The following is a 19251-nucleotide window of genomic DNA, read 5'->3' as shown; positions in this document are numbered from 1 at the left end:
AAAAAAAAATAGAGCTGAAAAGGACAGAGATCTAATCTAGCACCAGGTTCTGCAGGCCAGAGTGACCATATGGAGTCATGTCCCTGAGGACTGATGCCAAGAGTGTCTGTAGATACTTGGCAAAAAACTCATCTACTACTGTCACTGCCAGGAGAAAACCTCTCAACTAAGGGTGGTCAAGGAAATTACATCTCAGCAGGAACTCACAGTCATTACAGTGGCTTTTTTTTTTTTTTTTTTGGCCATAAGTCAGTGTAGTGGCTTGTATAAAACACTAGTCATAATTAATAACAGTTCATGTCATCTTCACAAAAGCAACAGAACAGATAAAAAAATAAAAAAAAAAGGTCTGGAACAGATGTAGGTACAGCAACATACCAGCAGCAACACAAGTTATAGGATACCCTAACCGGTGGATAAAGCCTCTGATAATACTTCAAGAGAGTGAAGGGTTTTAAAACATGAGGGACCTCTCAGTGCCCCTGCTGACAAACAGAAGAACCTCACTGAATTCCAGGGATTTGTGTCACAGTTCTCATCACAAAGGATCACGCTTCTCATGGTTTTGGTCACCATCCACAACAAAGGAACATAAAGAGGCTCAAGTACTGACCCTTCATTTTCCCTTTTGCTGCAGTAGCCTGGCTTAGCAAAACTGGGCCTAACTGTATAGATGATTATGGGATATACCTTCATTATTTAAACCAGATTGACAGCATGCAGTGGACTGGACCATTGCCTCAGCACTTCCCCAGCACAGATTCAGTTACATACCTAGCCTTCCCATCCAGGTAACAATGGGTTTGTTCCTGCAACCCATGTTTCCTTTCCAAGATATTTAATTTTACAACGATGTACAAAAATAACAAATTACAAAAGATTTAAAAATGTTAGTGTTGCCAACAAACAGATCAAAGCTGACATAAAAAAAGCAGCCGCAGAGGGGTGAAGGGAAAAGAAGGAACAAAGGGGAAAAGAGCACATGTATATTTAACTGACTCAGCAGGGGCTGAGGGTTGGAGGGGGGAAAAGAAGGGTTAGAAACCCTGGGTTGGAGGAATAAAGAAGCTGAGGAAGGAGTCATGATCTCATTTCATAACAAGGGTCTGAAAATGAAGGTTGAGGGATTACAGAACATCAGAAGCAGATACGCAAATATCCAGATGGATGCAAACAGAACAAATGGAAAGAAAAGAAGGAAACTTTCGTGACAAAGTATACCATTTTCTTTGCTTTAAAAAAGAGGAAGATTTGCAAATACAGAGAGGAAAGAGTTACAGCACAGCTGGAGCAATGGTCACTGTGAAAGGAAAAAATTTGATTGCCTAATTGAGATTCTGACTGCACAAGAAGCCAATGTGTCTGTATGGATCAGAATTAATTAGTCCTCTACAGCCATTAAAGTCTCTGATTGCTACTGAACATCCTAGGCATGCATCCTGCTCTGCTGCCAACCAGGGCAGCTCTGCCCTTGCACTTCAGCCGTGTCTGTCGAAGTACAGCAGAAATGCAGGTAAGTGGAGGATTTAGCACACATAACTAAGAGTGCTTTGGCCAGTTAGTTACAGACCTTTGTCCACAACCTCTAGCAGCAGCCCTTCTGAAGATCAAAACTCAACACACAGTGTTTCCTACAAGGTTAAACAGTGCAGAATGGGTCATAACAAGTGATGGAAATTTTTAGGTACTTAAAAATATTTTTACATGCGGGAGCCATGCCAGGTTCCTTAGCTAATGTATCCTCACTCTCCACCCATTACTAATGCAGCATTCCACAGCATCAGCAAAATTTATTCCTTTGTTTTGTTTCTTAATTGCACAGTTTCATCACCTTTCATATCTTTATTTGAAACAATAAAATAACCAATAGACATTATCCTATAATTTGGCTCTTCTTTATGCTTGGTAAAACAGGTGTCATTAGTTCCTTAAAGCATCAACAACACGAAAGACAGTATTAAAACACCACTGCCTTTTCAATTAAGACATTGACTGAAAGGAAGGAAGAAAAACATATTTATCCCTATTTAGTGTGCCTAAAATTATTATATATTTTTCAAAATACTACTGCGATGTTGCTTAGTTGCATGCCTTGAACACAATGTTTGAACAGGAAGAAATCTAACACTATTACTGATGCTACTATCAGTGGTTTCAGTTGAAAGGATTCATCAAGCATATTTTGGATCCATGTAGCCTGACATCCTGAGAAAATAAGGTTTATAAAACCACAGCCTCTTGATACGTACATATGCACCTCCCTGTCTCACCCTAATAAACTCTGAGCTTGTTGGCTCATGTTATCCATTGTTAACAGAGGGGCTAGAGAGTCAATATCTGCTTTCACAAGGAAATACAATAGCATAAGCTCAAACTTTCTGATGTAGCAGCAAAGCCACAAAGAGAGGTTTTGAATATCTCAACCACAGGAAAAGTCTCAATGAGAGCTTCCACCACTGGAGACACCAGAAGTTCAACCCCAATAAACTAGGCTTTCTTTGTTCCACTACACATATGAAGTATTTTGGCAAAGAGTGGGGAGGACTTTCAACATGCTCCTACAGTTCCAGGCCATACAATTTAACATAGGGGAGGCTTTCCTAACTGCTCAAATATTGGTCTAACTACACTATGGGGACTCTTGCTCATAGCCATAATGGAAGGAAGTGAGACTGCTGAAAAGTTCATACTAATAGTGTTGGGCATTTTATGCATTGACTAGTCTACCCCATGCTCATGACAGGCTCTAAGGGAGGAAAGAAAGAAAGTGTAATGACCTGCTCTAAACCACATACACTCACTCCACAGTCACAGGGGGCTTTCCTGACAGGAAAAAAAATCCAGTGGATGCTCATATTTCCGGTCACACATCTTTCTCTCAGGTCTGTAAGAAGTGTGAGAGATATACTATGGCAGCACTGGTCACCAGACAGGTGTCCCAAGAAGGGAGGATTCTCAGCTGCTAACATCCACAGAGTAACCATCTATCTAGTGCCTGTCAGCTACCCTCCTAGTATGATTCTAGCTGTGTGTTTTACTGTCATAAAGAAGCAAGTTATCATTCTCACGACTTCCATGTCTTAAAAAAAATAAGAGGCAAGTCAGAGATACTTCGGGAAAAACTAATATACTGTCAAGATCTGGGATCTCACCTGGGTCAAAACACTTTGCCAAATGACATCTTGAAGAGATTTTCATTTGGTTAAACAAAACAGAAAAAATATTCAGGCAAAAGTTCAGGCCCTGCAATATCCTGTTCTTGGTATCAACTGTTAGTTTTTTCTGGTTTTGTCTTGGTGTAAAATTAACTTGTAGAAAGAAAGGCTTACCATCTCCCCAAGAGTAAAGACAGGCCAGATTGTCTGCGACTGGTTACATTTCCAGATGCATGAAATTCAATTAGCTCTTCTACCAACAATGATATTTTCTCATGCGCAAATGAGACAGGGAAGCCTAATTTCACATATTTTCATCGAAGGCATTACTCTGACCTTCCTCCTGCTCTGGTTTAATGAACAGCTATTGTAGTAGTGGATAGTTAAAGTAAAGACAAATATTTCTATGATAGGGAAGGGGAGCAGAAGGGAGGAGGAAGAAAAGCATGTTAACACCTCTGTTTGCTTTCCATGCTGTCATAGGCCTCCTTTCTTATGAGTCCTGCAGTAGTGTTCTCCTGTTGCAGAGTGGTAAACTCTAGTCAGAGGGATAACAGAACTTGCAAGCCTCAGTCTGCAAGGGGAAGCTGTGCATTGTCTGTTCCACCATCCCCTATACAAGCAAAGAAACACTCTTTGAACATAACACAAAATGCACAAGCATCTCCTAGAAAACGAGATATGCTTATTTAGAAAGGCATAAAAAAGCCATAATAATAGTGCAAAAAGATCCTAATCATACACACACTAGACACATCCAGCAAACTGGAAGTCTTAAAACACTGAAGGCATGAGACATGTCCATCTAAAACAGGCTTCAAAATTAATGGTCCAATCCAACCCTCACTGACATTTTTCCACTCATTCTCACAGCATTTGGATGAATCGCTGGAAAAATCTAATCCTCAGTATAGCCAAGGCAGCCTTCTGTATCATACAAGCCTTTCCCAAACAGCCAAACACAATCAGAGCTGTTTCCAAGTGCACTCTCTAATGTGCAAGCACTAGATTTGATCAGCACTAGATGGGTAGGAGAGGAAATGTTCATTTCTAAGAAGGTAAGTGCAGGGACTGTCACAATTTTGAGCCTAGTCAACTGAGGCTTAGTGACCTAGAGATATACAGTCAGTCTTCAGCAGATGAGTTCTAACAAAATTTCAGCAAATGGGTGCATTATTTATGAAGACAAAAGCCTCTGGAGAAACAAACTTAGAGCTGATGTAAAGCAGCTATTTTAATCAATAAACCTGTGGCAAAACCCATCTGCACCAAGCCTATTTAAAACCAGTCATTTAATATTTAAGGGCCAAATAACAATCTGTGTGCAGATTCTGCAGGGTTTTATGAACATTCCCCTTTTTTCCTGCTTAAGCAATGTATTTCTGCAAACTTTCTAATTCAGCCTGACAACAGCTGTCTATGATGAGGGGAGAGGAAGAGCTGTCAGATTAAACCCATTCCTTCTCATTTTATATGTACATCTCCTCAGAATCAGAAGTGGCATTCCTCTTGGGATTTATTCACATATTCCCTGATTGCAAATGAAGAAAATTTTTAGCGCATTAAGTATTTTTAAAATAAAGTTGAGGAAACCCTCTCATTCAGCTATCTGTATCAATGCCTCTGGGATTATGAGTCCCCTGCAGACCCAGCTGCAGACAGTGTATCATATTTTACTGGTAGAAAGGCAGAACTGCTTGCTTTCCTGGTCCCTGACCAGATGATGCTCAGTCTGGGCATGACCATTTACTGCCATGGCACCTGAAGAAAAAGAAAAGCCTAAGAATTACTGGGACCTTCCTCACACTTTGACCCTATACATTTCCAACTCAGAGTGACCAACACAGACTGGAGAAATACAGCAAGCTAGCAAATTCATGAAATGCAAATGCAAAGCCCTGCACCTCAGAAGGAAGAAACTTATGCAATAGAACAGGCTGGGAGGTCTAACAGCTAAAAACAGCTTTTCAGAAAAGGATGTGTGATGTTAGCAGAGTACAAGTTGAACGTACATCAGCAGAGTTTCCTGTGTCAGCAAAGGCCAGTGACACACTGAGCTGGAATTGCAAAAGCACAGTCATAAGGCAGATGGAAGTGATTTTTGACCCTCTACTCAGTGCTTGTGAGACTTTAGAACAAGACAGACATTGGCAAACTGGACCGAGTTCCAAAAAGGGCTGCAGAGATGGTGAGGGTATGTGAGGAGAGACATATGAGGAGAGGCTGAGGGAGCTGAGTTCATTCAGTAAGAAGAGAAAGTTTAAGGAAAATCTAATTGCTGCCCTCAACTACTTAATGGGAAGACAAGAAAGAAGAGGAGAAGCAACATGGGAAATTCAGACTGGATGTTAGGGAAAAAAAATTTACCATGTGTATGATCAAACAGAGGAAGAGGCTTTGCAGAGAGATTATTGAATCTCCAGTTTTGCAGATACTCAAAATTCATCTGGACAAGGTTCTGAACAACTTCATCTAGCTGGATCTGTTTTGAATGAGGATTTGTACTAGATGACCTTCAGGGGTCCTTCCCAACCCAAATTTTTTGCAGTTCGAGTCTCTCTGCAAAGCTTTCTATTTTTACTATTCCACTTTTCCTGTCATTCTTTCTTCTCAAATATTTCTCATAGACAATAGCCATACTGTCTCACACACATGGGAAAATGCTGACCAGCTATGCTCCCTGAATCTAAGAAATTCTGTTCAAGTTATTTATTATTTTGCAGAAATCTGTTTGGACATGTCCTGTAACCTACAATAACACTCTGGAGAGCCTACTTTTTTTCTAATTCTGCTAAAGGCAAAGATCCATATTCTTTCTAGCCTCTCTGTGACTTCCTTGGGCAGTCTCAGTGTCTACCTGCACTCAGGTTGTTCACAAACAGTCCAGCATATGGAATATAACTCGGTGCTTCTTAGGGAAACTAGGGCAGCTCAGATGTATTCCTTGCTGGGTCTAAGGCATGCCTGTGTCCCTTTTGTTGTCACGTCTTTTCTCATTACTATCTAACTTTTTATCTCTTACCATTTCCCTGTCCACTGTGGAATGCTTTAATGAAGGTTTGGAACACCACAATACAGCTATACCTGAAGTTGTACTGACACCCAGAGGAGTTGTCTGGGAATTGTTTTTTAACAAGGGAATAAAAGTTTTGTTGCAAAATCAGATACAAACCCAAACATGCTTAAGGTTAATTCAAAATTAAAAAAAAAAAAAAAGGAGAAAAAAAGGAAAAGAAAGAGGGATAGAGAAATGTTCTATCACATTTATCTTGAATAAGATAATTGAGAAAGCTGGCTTGTTATTAGTTGAAAAAGAAGGTATTTCCAGATGAGCAGCATGATCACTCTAGGGTGATTAGTTTGTTTGGTTTTGGTTTTTAGTTCGGTTTCTTGTTTTAAATACTTGGCCTTTCTTTCTCTTATCATCACATGAAACCAAAGTATCTCAGCAGAATGCAAAGCATAAGAGGGTCTAATCCCAACTTCTTTGAAATGCTATTCTTCCATTTCCAGATTTGAATTAAATCTTCAAAATCCTCCCTGACCTACCTGACAACATCTTGATGAGCTTAGGTACCAAAGGTAAAGGAAAAGCAGTAGCTGATGTGGCTCTAACCCTAAAAGAAAGCAAGATCCAGCCACACCATGTAATGCTTTGGTGAAACAACAAACTGGCTGTCAAGGGACTGGATGCTGTTTGACAGAGATCGTTATTAAGAATACCTGGAGCACAAACTAAAGGGGCTAGGTTTATGCACTTCCATGGCATTCTGCATGAAAATAAAAAATGTATTAGGTGCAATTAGGTAACAAAACATCTGGCCTCTTTCCTCAGCAAAGAATCAGTGGACTTTTACTTTTTCCAGGAAAAGATTAACACAGAGGTCATTTTGCTATGACACTTGTTTTTTATTTAACTCAGAGAAAGAAATTATTTTTCCAATCACAACACCATGACAGCCACAATGCAAGCATATCAGATATAATCTGGTTCACAAGACATATTTCCACTTGGCCCTCAGGCTTAGATGGAGGTGAAGCACATCAGCTGCTTGGCATCTTGAGGTACTACCCAAATAATTTTGGGCCCCTTTGGGTTTCTAAACAATCTAAAAGCTGGTCTGTTTGTTGCAGCAATGCAAACCAGTCACTTTTGATAAATAGCATTTAGTTCCTGAAACACAAGAATCTCTCAGAAACAAATTCTAGCAATTATGTCCAAAAATAAGTGGCCTGATTTTCACAAAGTTCTAAGCGCTAAGAAATCCTCACTTTCTTGCCATCTTTAAAAAAAAAAAAAGACCCAAAAATTAAAAAAAAACCCTTAATAAATATGCATAACACACACATGTCCTAGGCAGAGCAGAACTGTTAAGCCATTTACACTCCTTCTATAGACTAATTTATGGAGAATAAAACTTCTAATGGGAGTTTCAGATATGGTTTTGTGCTGCACTTTTAGATGCCTGGCACAGAAACAGGAATCTAGGAGTCAGGGTTACACTGGCTCCAAGCCACCTCTGTCTCTCTGATTTCAGCTCTTGGCACAATTTAGCCAGGTCCATCTGTCCCTGCTTGCCCATGGGCATCAACACTGCCAGGAACCTCAGCAGGGCTATGTGTTATGGTCCCACTCCTCATGTATTTCCCTCCCTTGCACACATCTCTGTGCCAGCACTGCTAAACACTCTCTCTGTCTCAGCTATGGAGACAAAGCTGTGGGTTTTAGTGCTCCTTTCCTAGAGCAGAGGAGCAGCAGACAAGCAAGGACAATATGAATGCTTTTAAGCTTGCAGAAGTTTCTCCTCTCACCCAAGAAGTCCTTTGGTGGGCATCTTAAGAGGACACTCTACCTTCTACACCCTGACATATAAGCCTGTAGCCAAGGGACTAGGACACTCATCCCAGACATGGAAGAGCAAGGGCAGCTCCCTGTAGAGCAGCCATGCCAGGACACACAACCTGGGAAACACACTCCCTCAGCAGTTCCCAAGTGAACCAGAGAATCTCTCCCCAACCCAAAAACACTAAACCCAACCCACGTTCACGGGTACTTTCTGTTTCAAGCAATGTTTTCCAGAAGACATAAACCTCTTCCATGCACACTTCCACCAAGAAAAACCAGCTCACAAGTGAATTTTTCAAGTAGTCCCAGTGCAAAATCTCATTTTTCATTCCATGAGTCAGGTGAAGGCTCATGTCAGAATATTGTTCCTAGTCTCACCCAAATACTCTAAAATTTGCAAGTTTAAAATATTAAATTGCAAACCTCAAAAGATGACCTATTTTCATGTAATTATCCTTTGTCATTTGCTTTTTGTTGCATGGTATTTTTGACACTTCCCAGTTTTTAGCCGCAGATGAAACACAAGCATGAAGATATCAGAAGAATTTGAGAAAATTAGCAAAGGTTTGACTTTTTTGAGTTTGACACTGTTAACTCAGGCAAAGTAGTACTTCTGTGTGATAGTTTAGAGCACTTATTTGTCCAAACTACATTTCTATTCTCTTTGCAAGTCTATTAAAACAGAACTTAGGAATATGAACAAGGTATTAAAAAATGCAATCTGAATGCATATTATGAGAAGTCCAAGTGTGAAAACTTGAACACACTATGTAGTCCAATGTGTGTGTAACATATGTACAGGACTGTATTTCGTACCAGGGCTCTGAAGCTCACTAGTTTTGGCTTTGATAAGACAGCTTGGTACTGAGTGAGAACACATTAAGAACCACTCTCCTCTCTGAGCAGATGGCAGCTCCTTATGGCAGGGACAGAGCACATGGACACAGACTTGCTATTCCTGTGCAATGCTCAGAAAACTAGGACTGGGATGTTTGGGTTTTGGTTTTTGTTGTTCGGTTTTTTTCTTACTTCAACTCTTACAAATAAGTAACAAGTACACAGAAATACAGATATACATATTATCTAAAACTACAAGGTACACTATTTTTCCAAATTTTTTTGGACTGTAAGTCTGCCATGCTGGAGAATATTCACCCTATATTTATAACAGTGCTTAAAGTATGCCCAGAAGAATACATACTTTCATTCTGTCAATCATCCTTTATCACCCAGTAAATCCATCCAGCCCCTCTTCCAGTGCCTTAATGTCACTTGGGGACCATAGGTCTGCTCTTTCCACTCCATAAAGTTGGAGAGAGGGATATTCCCATTTGACAGTGGCATCATCAGATCCACTCTGTCTACCCTTCTCCTGCCATGTGCAGGAGCACATGTCCAATGTTTGCAGGAAAGCAGTAGGCCCTAAAGATCAAACTATCAAATGTCATTTTGTTTCACCCAGACAAACAGAAAACAAGATGACAGGAAGTTATCCTCTTAATGTATTCCTGTCTTCTTTGCTGTAAAGCTGTTTTACTCCTCAGTGAAGATTCTGCTTTGCAACCAAGGGCTAAAGTAAGTAAGCAAGGATGGAAGCCAATGGCAGAAAAGGATAGAGTTGTAACAAAAAAAGAGAAAAGAGACTCTATTGCTTCAGTCTTGGCTATCAGCTAGAGAGTGGAAAGCAGATATATCGCTGTTACGGTAAAGCACTTAAGGAAAACCAAGGCACCCAGCTATCTGTACTCTGTCAACATAAATTTTTCTCCCTTAAATGCACCCCAAATTATAAAAAACCCTGACATTCCATGTGGGAAACTCGTTGCCACCCCTTTATCTATTGGAACTATTCGGAAAACGTTTTCAAGCTAGGTGATAGTTGAGTTTTTCACATCCAAGTAAGATGGTTCCTTTGTCAAGTACATGTGTATTCTGTTGCTTGAAGTTGCTCCAAGGAGAAGAGGAGAGCTGGATTGCTTGCATTCCCCTTTTGGAAAGTGGAATGTCAGTCTAGAGGCAAGATCTCTCTAAAGAAACAAATTTGTAGTCTCATGGTGTGTGAGTGTTTTGCATGTCACTGTCTGCCAAAATAATTTGCCATCAGTGTGAATTTCCTCAGCTGTGCCTCAGGTGTTGTGATGCCACAAAAGTCATTAAGAGCCCTCATGCTGAAGGCTCAAGGGCAGGTGGGTGGGAAAAGAGGAAGCTAAAATCCCACCCAATCCACTCTAGGGAGCTAAATGCTGAATAATAAAATTAATTGGTTATAAGTACCAAGGAGAATAAAAACATCTTCCAGGATACAGTACAGGACGTACTCAATTTCCATCACATATTGAAGGGGTAGATACATAAACCACCTCATCAGATGTGCCGTGCCTACTGTTATTAAAACCCCTTAGTAATTAGGCACCTCAACTCCAAAGGCTGAAGACTTCATTCTTGAAGAGAACAACACCCTTTGCATTGTATTAACATACACAAATAAGGCCACAGACGTGCAAATCTGAACCAAATTCTTATTTCTTCCTTTCCCAATTATGGTTAACAAGAGCAGAAGCAAAAGTCAGAGTCTTAAAGCTCAGTATTACTGGGATAGGGGTTGTCAGGATGATGTACAAGTACCAAATACTAGTGACTGTTGCAAAAATTTTAATAAGTAAAACCCATGAATTTTCTGCACTCCAATTCTCTCTACATAAGGCCAGACTTTGGTAGTAGTGACATAAAAATTCTACTAATTAAAACAGAGGAAAAGGTGATTAAATAAGGTTTTGCCTGTATTCAATTACTTAAGGGTGGCACCAGAAGTTGCTGAAAGTTTGTGTTGAATAGCTTTCAGAACAATCTGATTCTCGCTGTTTGCAGAGGTCCCTCAGGTCTGGTGGGTGCAATCACCATAGGGCCATGATTCATCCCCTGACCAAACAGGGACTGTAGTGGTAACACTTTCCCTAGTCCTGCTTTTGTGCCTTCAGACAAAAGAGCAAAATGCCAGGATCTTTGCCAGCCTGGAACCATACCTGAGATGGTACCAACATGACTCAAGTAATGCAAAGCCTCTTGAATCCTGAGCTGAGGACATCTGTTCTCATGTTTACCTCACTCAGGATAAACCACAAGCATTATCTCATGCCAGGCCAGTCTTTGCAAAGGTATTTTGGTATGAACATTACTCTCCATCCTCTGTCATTTTAACATTGTTTTCCTCTCCCAACTCTGCCTTTCTTCTACAGTTGAGTTAAAATGTGTTTACTAATTAGTAACACATCTTCTAGGAGTCCCATCTTCCAGTCATGACAGGGATGAACGTCACCAGAAATAGAGACACTGCTTGGGGGAGGTGGACATGGATTAGGTGAAATGTGGGAGAGGCTCAAAACTAACTTGTAAATTAATGTTTGTCCAGGTAAAAGTTTTAATTCCAGGTACATGACAGATCTTTTGACAAATTTGTATATATTCTGCATCTGCAGCTGTACTTGGTTTTGCTGTATAATAAGCAGCTCCAGAAGGAGAAATAAAGGTTCCACTAGAAAATTTGTGAAAGCTCAAATCAGCTTCCAAATAGTAACAGATACCAGCAACAACAGGTGTCCATACAGAAACTTTTGAAAGCCCACGGGCTGCAAAGCAGCACAGGGCATTAAGCAAGACTTTTGTTTGTTGATATGGAGAGAGTATGAATTTCACTGGGAATTATTTCTGTCTGCAATGTTACAGACTGTTCTTGTATTCAGTGATTATGCCACAAAATAAAAATAACTATACTGGTTTAGAGTAGCTCATTACTGAACTGGCTATACAGAAAAAAAATAAGAAATTCAATCTATTTCTGGAACGAACTTTAAAAACAGAGATTTCTGAGAGAAATTACACTCCTTTTTGTCAGCCAAGATCCACCATTTTTAAGAGCCTTCCTATTGTTTGTCAGGCTGAATATTTTTTTGTGGATGGTAAGAAGCTTCAAAAAAATTATTTAAATATAGCTAAAAATCTGTGAGATTTTCATTGTTACATTTAAAGGAATGAGACAGGGCAGAAACCAATTTTTTCAGAACCACAGGCACATATTTTCAAGGTAGAATTCCAAAGGAAACCAATAATTACCGCTTTTTTTCCCCACTGAAAATCTCCAAAACCAATGAAGGTGGCTAAAAACTTGAAGTATATGAAGAAAATATTCACAACAGGACCATAAAATATATGGCATTTATTATCTACCACACTTGTGCACCAGAGTGTAAAAAAATTAACAGGTCCCATCTTTGTCAAGAAATTCTCCATAAGTGGGGGTAAGGGGAGATTTACAGCAGCAACTGAAAAAAGGTTTTCCTAATGGTGGATAAACTGTAGCCTCTATCTGGGATGTGTGTAAAACTGTAAGTATTATGGCTGCATTATGCTGACAACAGTAAGAGCTCTAAAAACACGCGACCAGGACCCACACTAAAATGCATCACTTTTGCACTCAATCTCACTTAGAGAACTTGCTTTCCCTTCAATTTCTTATCCACTTGCTATATTCTTATAATTTATTTTTCTTTGCTTTCTTCAAAGTTCTTTCCCTATTTAACCCACGTTTACTTTTTCCTGACTTATTCTCAATCCTCTTTGCATTGCTTTCCCTCTTCTTTGAGTCTACATCTTCCCTTTTACTAAACAACCCCTTCTTTTTGACGGTCCTTTCCTAGCAAGAGGCAGGGAGTTACTTTAGGCAAACCTTTCTCAAGCTCCACTTTCAGGTAGTAAGAATGATGCCTTGCAAGCTATTTGTAAAAGTATCTAAGACAACAGAAGAGAAAGAAAAGGAAGAGTTGAGCAAAAACAGAGCCTGTGCTCTGTTATGGCCTAGTTCTATTATAAAGATTACACAGAAGTGTACAATAAAGGTGAGATGGTGATTTATGCCTTCATTAAAATAAGATTTGTTTGAAAGCAATCAGTACTCATGGAGCCTCATCTGGGCAATGGAAAGTAATTTCTACAGGTGTACAAGTTCCTGCTTAAAACATACACAATTCAGTCTTGTGGCTTAATCTTATAAATGCAGTTTGCACTAAATCTGAACCTGAAAATTAATTCAGATTTTGCTGTCAAAAACACCAGGTCAGACTACTCTGCCTACTTAAGAGTTGATGCTGGGTTTCCCAGTGGAAGAGTTTTGGGGAAAAGCCTTGGATTTATCAAGTTTTTACCAACCTTTGACATTTTAAAGGCTCATTGTCACTAGGCAGCTCCTGCCTACCATGTTCTGAATCATCTCTTTATATTTTCTAAACTTTCACTAAAAGAGCATTCCTTCTCCTTTCTACATTCAAAGTTGTATACCTGATGCTCTTCTCATCTTGCACTACACAAAGATTTCTCTTAAAAAAAATACCCTAAACCACCTTGTAACATCTGCACTGTCACACTGATTTCCTGGGCAATGATCTGATTCTTGTGGTTGAGTTAAAACACTTGGCATTTAGCCTTTTTCTTCTTCTCTCTGAGGAGCTAGGTTATTACTGCCTCACAAAGCAATGCCTGCATAGTATTACTAGCTAATTAATGTCTATTTAGTGTAAAGGGCTGCAACCATCTTCCAGCACCTACAGGCATTTTTTCTTCTTCTCCCTGACAAGACCAGATGGCATTCTGGCCAACCTTCACCCACCCTTCACGAGCCATGCACTCGATTCAGCCAATGCAGCTAGCAGCTTTGGAAATACATTGCCATCACAGCTGGACAGCTGCTAGAAAAGTGTTCATTACTGCCCCCAAAAATGGGGAAATTAATTACTTCAATTAAAAAACATAGATTAAACCTCTACCAAAGTATAGTCACCTTTTCATCTTTGTATGCTGTTCTGGTTTTTATTTTTTTTCATTTTCCAGCTCTCAACACATAACAGGGTAACAAACATAACTAGCAAGAGAAATATATTGCCAGCAACAAATGTTTACAGCAGGCCATGAGGTCACCCATAACTCACTGCACCATTTTATCACAGGATAAAATTAGGATGAACCCACTCATCTACAAAGGAAGGGTCCTCTGTTTCAGTGGAGTCAGACCAGGATATTTAGCTTTATAAAGAACAAATACCTCTAGTCCAAATAAATTGTCTTCCTATTGTGGTTTTTTATGCACCATTCACACTAATTGATATTCCTGTTAAACTACAATCTGTCCCAGCTCCTGGTTATTGCATTAAGACACTGTTTCCTGTCTTGTCCACTCCATATATCATCAAAGAGCTATCAAAAAAAGGACCAAAACACAAAATGCCATTAATCAAAAGCCAGCTGAAAATAACTTGAAGCACAGTTAATTGAAAACAAAAGCATAATTTCTGTCTCAAAGAACCCTGCCTCAAAACCATTATATTCAAATTACAGTTTGACACAATAGCTTGTGATCAAAAGCAACATCAAACATTATAATTATTTTCAGATCACATATTCTCTTTGCTTCCATTTATTGAAATAATTTAAGGGATCTTTCTATTTGCATACTTTGACTTTTTAGCTACATTCCTCACTTGTCAGAAATAATAACTTCATCTCAAAGAGGTTTTATATATATAAATATGCATATACACACATATTTATATATGTGTGTTTATAGTGATGACAGATGCACTCTAAGCACCCTGCAGCTATATTATGACCAGCTGTGGTTTAATCTGTTCCTAATACCTGAAGAGTTTCACTCCCAACTGTTTAGGAGAAAAATGACCACTGAGATAACATTCCCAGTAAGTCAACTATGACACTTTTTCTCACACCAAGTCCCCTGACACTTGCCCTAGGCTATAGGATAATGCACTTTGAGTTGGAAATGCTGTGCAGTATTTCAGACTAAATGTAAAATACTGGACGCTGATGATTCTTAAAAGATCCATAAGAGCTCCATGCACAGGAGGAATTGTCCACTCTGTTCTCTGCCATATTCCTCTTTAGAAATTTTGCTATAATCCTTCTCTCAAGTTTTATTTGAAAAATAATTTCTGAAGGGACAAATCTTTGTAAAGAACCTCTGAGATACTTCAGCTACCAAAACATAATAGTGCTCTCTAAAGCACTTCTTTTTTGCTTTAAAGTGCCAGGTTAGAAAGACTATTTTAGGTTGCAAATTCAACCATTCAACAGTTTGGAAATGTCACAGCTCATGTCACCCAAGCATCATACTCCACCCCTGTTGCATTAAATGTCACAACAACCTTAAATCACATTGCCACCCTTCACTTTCTTCTTCCGGACTCTTGTCTCAGTATTTAAGTAGAGACCTGAATGATATCCTTCTGTATATGCAGTGCACAGCCTCAAGATTTATTTATTCCACAATGCCAAGACTGCACAGAATGCAAAATAATTAATTTCCTGCTAAGCATCTCTGACAGTGTCTCCCCATAGTACCTAGGTTTCTCATGGCCATGAAATTTACCCTCATTCTGCTCCTCTAAGGTGAGGTTGCAATATTATCTGTATTCTGCAGGTGGGAAAGCAGGCACAAACTTTTCATTAATATTGGTATTACAACCTGAGGCAACAGAAAGCCTATTTCTCAGTTTCCAGCCCTTCACTTTCTTTCAAATTCTCCTTGTACTGGCCTCCCAGGAACCAAAGCTACTTCACAGTGGACATGCATAGAATGAGGAGCCCACTGTTAACAGGCCATTTGCAAAAACTTTGTTGTAAATCTTCATCATTCAGAAATCCTGTCAGGGATGTTGAGCAGAGAAGCCAGTCCTCCAGAGCAGCATTCAAGTGCCTTAACAGTAATAATATCTTTCTTTCTCCACCACGATCCCCTGACCCACTTACTATATACCTTCCATCTTGGCAGCAAATGAGGCAGTGTTTAAAACATATTTCAGAGCTTGCCCACCTGTGGAATGAATAATCTGTATAAACCCAGAATTCCAGATTCTGGAGAGAAACAGCCGCAGACCCTTCCTCTGTGCCTCTAGCCTGACTCATTATTCCCTTACCTATATGTGTCCCATGTCCTCTTCCTTTTCATTATTTCCATTCTGATTTCCAGACACCTGCATGTCTCCATTTGACCACGACTATTGCATCCCTTTTCTCCTTGCTGCTGGAGATCAGGTGGTGAGCAGCACAGCCCCCCTTCCCTCAGCCCTGTAGGCAGGCCTGCAACTTGAATTAAGCACAGAAGGGGCATAACTCCTCTGTGAGCATGTACAGACAGAAACTTTTGAAAGCAAAACTCTTGAATCTGAGGTGTCTCCAAAGTGCATGAACAATCTCATCAGCAGGGCAAACTCAGGGGTAATTTTCAAGACAGCGAAAGGCATCTCCCTGGTATTATGATGACATTTTATTAAATGTCAAGCCTCCAAAACTTCATTCCAATGAAGTTCATTCCACTACCAGCACTAAAACATCTCAGGAAACAACCTCTGGATTTATTTACTTATTTGAAAGCAGGTAATTTAAAGGAGCACATTTCCCACAAATCTTGCCTTCAGAAAGAACTGACTTTTTTGTTCAAGTATTTACTACAAGAAAAAGAAACAGTCAAAGATGGAGTCTTACTATGAAAAATTTCAGCCAAAACAATTAAAGTTTTTAGAAAAGCTGTAAAGAAAACAATTCCTCAGAGCAGGCAGTGACAGATACACTTTACTCTGGGCAATGCTGCTGACTTTTCTTGTACTTAATAAATCTACCAAACATAATTGTTACAGCTAAGTAAACATTTCCAGTCACGCTGATGTAATCCAAATCATTCCTCTTACCAATCAGAAATTAGTCCACATGTTCTCACCATCTCTCCATACTGCCTAGAAGTGTCTAAGGATCACTTTTCTCATAGCTTTGTTAGCTTTAAATTTTGGGCCCTGCCACTCCAGTCTGTGGAAAAGTGAACCTGAATTCACCATTCTTCACACTGCAAAGAGCACCAAGAACTAACCCAGAATCCCTCAGGGCAACAGGAGAAAACCAGGGGTGTGTCTTTTGTAAGTGCTTCCTACATCATCCTTTCTTACCATGACATCTCCTCCTCCTGACAGCAGTTTCCAGTTTGCTGGAAAGTTTCCCGTTGGCAGCCACATGCCTACACAGTCTACCATCCACACTGCATCTGTCTGGGAAATGTAGGCTCTGCCTGCCCTGTAGGCACTTTGCAGCCCCCTTCCACACACATCCAGACAGAAAGAAAATCTGAAACAAGGACCACATGGTCACTGTTCCTTATTTTTCTATACTAAGTTTTAATATCTGTCCATAGGGATGTCCACACAGTAAAACTAGAAACATAAATCAGAAGTGATGTACATAATTATACATTAGGTACTTGGAGGGGGTCGGGGGAAGGGAAACAATCCCAAAAGACTGGAATCTTTCAAAGTCACCAACGGAGTTCTGACAAGTGTTTCCCATCTAAGTTTTGGTAGTAATTATAGATCTACTGATAGTTCTGAAAATCTAAAGGGAAATGACCAAAAAGTTGAGAACCACTTCTAAAATAGGCAGGCAGAATAAGAGATGTTTTTATACAAATCTGAACAGGGTAAATAGGATACAGTGGTAGAAGTCTCCATGGGAGTATCATCAGAAAGAAAACCAATGTTTAGCCATCCTACATGGTTCAAGATTATATGAAAACTATTGCCCATATCTTTGACAACAAGCCACAGTTCTAGAGGTTTCTGCTTTGTCACACGGTATCAAAGCTACAGTGAGGGTGAATGCTTTGATCTTTCTCCTAAACAGTTGCCAAGAACATTTCCTTAGGTGGAAATTTTGGCACCCAAAATAACATATTTTCTTTCAGGATCCTTGGATCTAGATTAATTAAGAGTTCAGGGTGCCACAGAGGAAGAAGCAAAGGCAAGAACATACAATAGTGGAGAAAGAGGAAGAACAGAAGGGAGGAGCAAAAGAGAGGTAGCAAAAGAACTTCAGTAATTTCAGCATGTCGGCACAATTCATTACGCTTAAAGGAGACACCAGGAGTTGGCTGTGGTGACAGTGACAGTGCGTCATCAAGCAGAGAAATGCAGAGGGCTCTTACTGCAGCATATGTGTCTGGCTGGCGTCCTTTTGTTTGTCAGGTACCTCGTAGTGGGGGGAGATCTTGCCAAGGCCACTGTCGCTCAGCATCCTCTTTCGCACAGCAGGGTTCCACCGATCTGATATTCTAGGGATATAAGAAGGAAGAGAAAGGCATTCACCCCTCAGAAATTAGCTGCGTACTCCACTTTGAAGCCATCTTATGCTTAGTGGTTCCCAGCATTTTTCAGCCCATGGCAAGTTTAAATTGATTAATTCACTACGAATACAAGATTCCTAAAGATGAATAGAAGCATTTCTGGTCTGTTGAGAGGATGATAAGAAACAGACACTTCACCATCATGCTTAGACATAAAGGGCTTCAGGGCCTTATACAGTGGTATCAGAGCCCTAACCACACAGAGAAGAGAGTTTGTAACTCAATCATTATAGGTTTATGACAGGGCAGATAGTCAAGTGGTATCTTGACCTACAGAGGAGGTTAAAAGGTGCTGAAGTCTATTAGCCTTGCTGTGTGCTCCAGGATGCCTAATGGAGTACATGTGGATTATGCTACTGTCCTTCTGTCATTACCATGGCTGGATTTGTTCCTGTCCTCAGCTCCTCATCTAATATCTGCCCTCCCACAACTCCCAGTCCTTCAGAAAAGGGGACCGTAAAGAGACGCTTATCTCTAATACAACCGTGAAAAGTCCGATCCCAGCAGTACTCACCCAGAGGCCTGCTCCACTACCAGATCAGGCATTCCTGGTGGCGTCCCCACCTGCTGTGACATTACCACCTCTGGGTCCAGAATAAAAATCTCGTCCTGCGAAATTTCTGTCACAAAGTGCAAATGTTCCTGTTGGAGTGATACAAGCAACAAATAATGAACCTGCAGCATCACTGATCTCTCAAAGCACCCAGCTGCCCTAGAGCCAGCTGGCTGCACATTAGTGTCTCTGAAGAGCATTCAGGGGACTCTGTGCACTTAAGTGCATACTTATACAACCACATTAAAACCAATGCCACAGAAGTCACTAATAAATATTTCACTGATTTCAAGCCAAACAAGATTTCCAATGAGCAAGCTTCACAGTCACAGCAACACTTAAAAGGCTCAATGATTCCACGTCATTCTGATGAAACCTACAGGCTGAGGTTTGCATTTCGAAATAAGGATCAACACCCAAGGTGTCTCATTCAGTGATGGCTGACAGAACTTTTCATTGTTTGGGGGTA

General features: G+C 40.1%; 1 protein-coding gene across 7 annotated transcripts in view; it reads right to left on the bottom strand.

Moving 5' to 3' along the window:
• Positions 1 to 19251, bottom strand: part of DGKI (diacylglycerol kinase iota) — a 206833-nt gene that overhangs the window by 31491 nt on the left and 156091 nt on the right. For all 7 annotated transcript variants that reach the window (XR_004357140.1, XR_004357143.1, XR_004357142.1 and 4 more), the window contains 2 exons: positions 18744 to 18871; positions 18032 to 18157 (listed from right to left, as the gene is read on the bottom strand). Coding sequence is in view for 1 of the 7 variants with exons in the window: in XM_032688288.1 (XP_032544179.1) it covers positions 18032 to 18157; positions 18744 to 18871 (254 nt within the window). In the remaining 6 variants the exon portion in view is untranslated. The remainder of the gene's footprint in view (positions 1 to 18031; positions 18158 to 18743; positions 18872 to 19251) is intronic.

Source organism: Chiroxiphia lanceolata, chromosome 5 (genome assembly GCF_009829145.1).
Source record: "Chiroxiphia lanceolata isolate bChiLan1 chromosome 5, bChiLan1.pri, whole genome shotgun sequence".
NCBI classification, from domain to species: Eukaryota; Metazoa; Chordata; class Aves; order Passeriformes; family Pipridae; genus Chiroxiphia; species Chiroxiphia lanceolata.
This window is presented reverse-complemented; position numbering and strand designations above follow the sequence as displayed.